This window comes from Charadrius vociferus, unplaced genomic scaffold, assembly GCF_000708025.1.
Source record: "Charadrius vociferus isolate BGI_N301 unplaced genomic scaffold, ASM70802v2 scaffold596, whole genome shotgun sequence".
Lineage (NCBI taxonomy): Eukaryota > Metazoa > Chordata > Aves > Charadriiformes > Charadriidae > Charadrius > Charadrius vociferus.
In genome coordinates this window covers 1-3,701 of record NW_009648643.1, presented here as the reverse complement: position 1 = coordinate 3,701, position 3,701 = coordinate 1, and the positions used below count along the sequence as shown (strand labels likewise).

The following is a 3,701-nucleotide window of genomic DNA, read 5'->3' as shown; positions in this document are numbered from 1 at the left end:
GTGCAGTGATATCAGACTCTGTGTTCATGTTATTCAGTGGCTGTTTGGGAGAAGGTCTCGGCCCCTGCCGGGCACAGCACCAGGCCTGTGAAGAGCACGTATCTCTTTGGCATTGGCTTGGGCATGAGGGAGGGCTGTGTCCCATACCAGACACACTCCACAGTGCATTGGAAGCAGATCGACTGAGACATGGCCAGCACGAGGTGGGCAGGCCTCCTCAGCCTTCCCCTTGCCCAGAAAGCAGCCCCCATCCTTTGAACTCTCTGGCACGGGGGAGAGCAGCTGTGTCCTGGCCTGGAGAGGCAGGGAGCGCGGACCGCCACCCATGCTGAGGCACTCCCAATGGTGTTACGCTGAATTCAACTTAGGATGCAAAGTGGAGTGAAAGTGTTGCTGTTGGGGCCTGAAATGGGCAGTAGTGGAGCATGAGCTCTGCAGAGTCTGAAGAAGGAGGGCTCAGGAGACAGGGGATGCGTTTCAGGGCCTCTTCAGTGGACACATCTGCAGCAGCCTGGTGCCATTGCCACTAAGCTGCAGTGGGAACCTGCTGCACTTCGGTGCTCATGTGAGTTTCCGCACCATGAGAAGGACATTCCTTCTTGATGAGGGACACACAAAGACATACATGCATGCACTAATGCACACCAGCATCAAGTCATCCAAATTTGTGCTCCTACGTGCGTCCACACAAACACGGCTACACGTAAGTGCACATAAGACATAAAGACACATAGGAACACAACCAACTGTGGACTCTGCTGAGGAAAGCTGGGGACACCTGCTACATGGCTGGAACATTCTGGGGAAACAAAAGGCCGCAGACAATCCCATGCCATTGTTTGTTTACTCACATACTGCACAGAGTGGGGAAAAGTCCATAGTCGCCAGAATGTTTTCCTGAGAGCACTGTTAGGCAGGGTGGGGTCAAAACCTAGCAGCACAAAGCACACACCTGGGGTGGGAACAAGAAGAAGTGACCATTAGGGTGAGTTGAGGAGGGAGGGAAGGCTGATGTCACCTGCCTGCTCTGGACCTGTCCAGCAATTAAACTGATGCTTCTGCCTGCACTGCTGCTTTCCTGCCCTAGAAATCCTGAGGCCTTTCATCCCTGTGCTCAGAAGAAGCCTTCATTGGGGAATGGGCATGGCACAAATCTGGAAATGAAAAGGCAGCAGTGTTGGAAACCAAAGCACAGCCCATATCATTAGCTGCGATGGTTTGCATTCAAGATGAGCTTGTCAGGAAATTGTTACCTCTGCAAAGGCTGTCTGTGGCCCAGAGGTCATGAAGGACAGGTATAAAAGGCAGCACAAGTCCCTGCTCTCTCATCCACTTCTCTTGCCTCCTTCTCCTTGGGAACCAGGTGAGTGTGAAGCCCCTTCTCCTCCTCTTCCAAAGTGAGGTCCTGTCCTGGGCTTTGTATCTTCTTGTCATGGGAGTGGGAAGCAGGGATAAGGTCTGCTCCAAGAGAGGCTGGGATGTGGCAGACGGTGCTCTTTGTGGTGCAGTGAAGACGGTGCGGCTCCAAGTTGAGCTTCCATCTCTGCACTCAGTAGTGGCCTTGGCTCCTTTGTGATGGGGTAACCAGGATGCTCCTCACCCACCCTTGTGCTCTCCTGCCTCCCTATCCTCTCTCCCAGGTGCACCTCCACCCTCAAGACATGTCCTGCTACGACCAGTGCCGGCCATGCCATCCCTGCGGCCCGACCCCACTGGCCAACAGCTGCAATGAGCCCTGTGTCAGGCAGTGCCAGAACTCCACTGTTGTCATCCAGCCCTCCCCCGTGGTGGTGACCCTGCCTGGACCCATCCTCAGCTCTTTCCCACAGAACACCGTTGTAGGATCCTCCACCTCTGCTCGGGTTGGCAGCAGCCTCAGCTGTGATGGAGTGCCCATCAACTCTGGCTGCTGTGACCTCTCTGGCATTTCGAACCGTTACTATGGCAGAAGATATCTTCCCTGCTAAAGATGCTGGGAAAGCCCCAAGGAGACACCCTGAGGAACTCAGAACATGGTGCTGGGCATCTATTCAATGTTGTTTTCAGTAGAGCTGAATGGCTTTGCTTTTCTTTCCCTTTCCCTTGTTTGCTTCCCTTTGCAGAAGGTTCCCCCAAGGCCAGCTTGATGGACCCTGTCTGTCTCCTCTCCCTCTATGGGGCAGGCAGACAGACATGATGCAGGAACCTTTCCATGGCCAAGTACCGCAGACTCACAGCTGCCCCTGGGTCTCCATGAACTGGTGGCCCAAACTTGGAGTGACTTTGTTTCCTTCCTTTGCCTCATTAAAGTTCTGTTGCATTCAAGCCTGGCGTGATCTTCTCCTTCCCTCTCTGGACACTCCTCAAGCTGCAAAGGTGAATGGGTGAAGTGGGTGAGGACAGAAGGAGACCCTTCTCCATTCACAGACAAATGGGTGGTTTTGACACCCTGCATTGGATCCCCCTTGCACAACCATCCCTTGAGTTGAGGAAGACATCCCGGGCTGCCCTGCCAACAGTGACCGTCAGGCCTTGCCGGACTCTGTGTCAGCCAACAAATGCCCAGGAAGGCAGGTTGTCCGGGTGGGTCATCAGCTCCATAAGCTCTTGAGGAAGGGCATTCCTCTTGCTATGGCCAGAGCTGCGGTGGGGTGGTGCGTGTGGGGCTCTGGCAGATGATTTCCTTGCAGAATAGCAGGAGTGATAATGCAGGGAAAAGCCTTTGGGATGATGTTTTCCCTCCATCACCCACTCTAGGGGCCATGGCCTGGAGGCACCAGCAGGGAAAAGTCGCCCACGCTGCTGAGTGCTCCAAGGCTGGAAATTGGAGCTAAGTGTGTGGGAGCTGAGAGTGTTCAGCACAGAAATGGGGACAGTGAAACAGTTGTGTATTTCTGAAGGAGATCAATATGCTCTGATACCAAGCATGCAGGAGAAGATGAAGATGAGCAAGGACAAGGGTACTGGGTGCACTTCCCAAGAGTGCACAAGGCAGGTGCAGAGCTCTTGACTGCTTCATTGGTGTCCCCAGAGAATTTCTGCTCAGGAATTGGCTGCCATTCTAGGGGGGAGAGGATTTTTTTACATTTAATTTTCACCCCTTCTGATCACTGGAAATGTCTCTTGGTCACCACTCATATTGTATTTCATATTTCACCATTTCATATTCTATTTACTACATGAATATCCAGTTGAATTGGCAAAAGTATACAAGTGGAAGGAAGGAAACCCAGCCACCTAAGGAGATCACATAGGACAGCAGGAGCGTCAAAGACTGGAGGAGTTTTTTCAATTGTAATGTGGGGATTAGCCCCACCTGACTTTGAACATTTCTAGAAATGGGGCTTCCTCCACATCTCTGGTAACCTCTTCCAGTGTCTCACCACTCTCATCACACAAAAATGTCTTCCTTATGTCCAACGTAAATATATCCTCTTTCAGTGTAAAGCCATTGCCCCTTGCCCTGTCATTACAGGCCCTGGCAAAACGTTCTTTCTCCATCTTTCTTATGAGCCCCCTTCAATATGTTGGAAAGCTGCAAGAACGTCTCCCCAAAGCCTCTCTCAGCCTTTCTTCATAGGAGAGCTGTTCCAACCCTCTCATCATTTTTGCGGCCTTCCTTTGGACCTGCTCCAACAGACGCTACAGATGCTTCCCACAATCAGTGAGGAGACATCAGCTCATGCTGATAAGGACTGAAGCTGGGTACGTTACTCATCAGC

The 3,701-nt window shown here is 52.2% G+C and overlaps 1 protein-coding gene across 1 annotated transcript; it reads left to right on the top strand.

Moving 5' to 3' along the window:
• Positions 1-1,661: 1,661 nt before the first annotated feature.
• LOC104287666 (feather keratin Cos2-3-like) lies at positions 1,662-1,967 on the top strand. Its single transcript, XM_009886392.1, has one exon. It carries the CDS (start codon positions 1,662-1,664, stop codon positions 1,965-1,967), a length of 306 nt encoding a protein of 101 aa, XP_009884694.1.
• Positions 1,968-3,701: the final 1,734 nt, after the last annotated feature.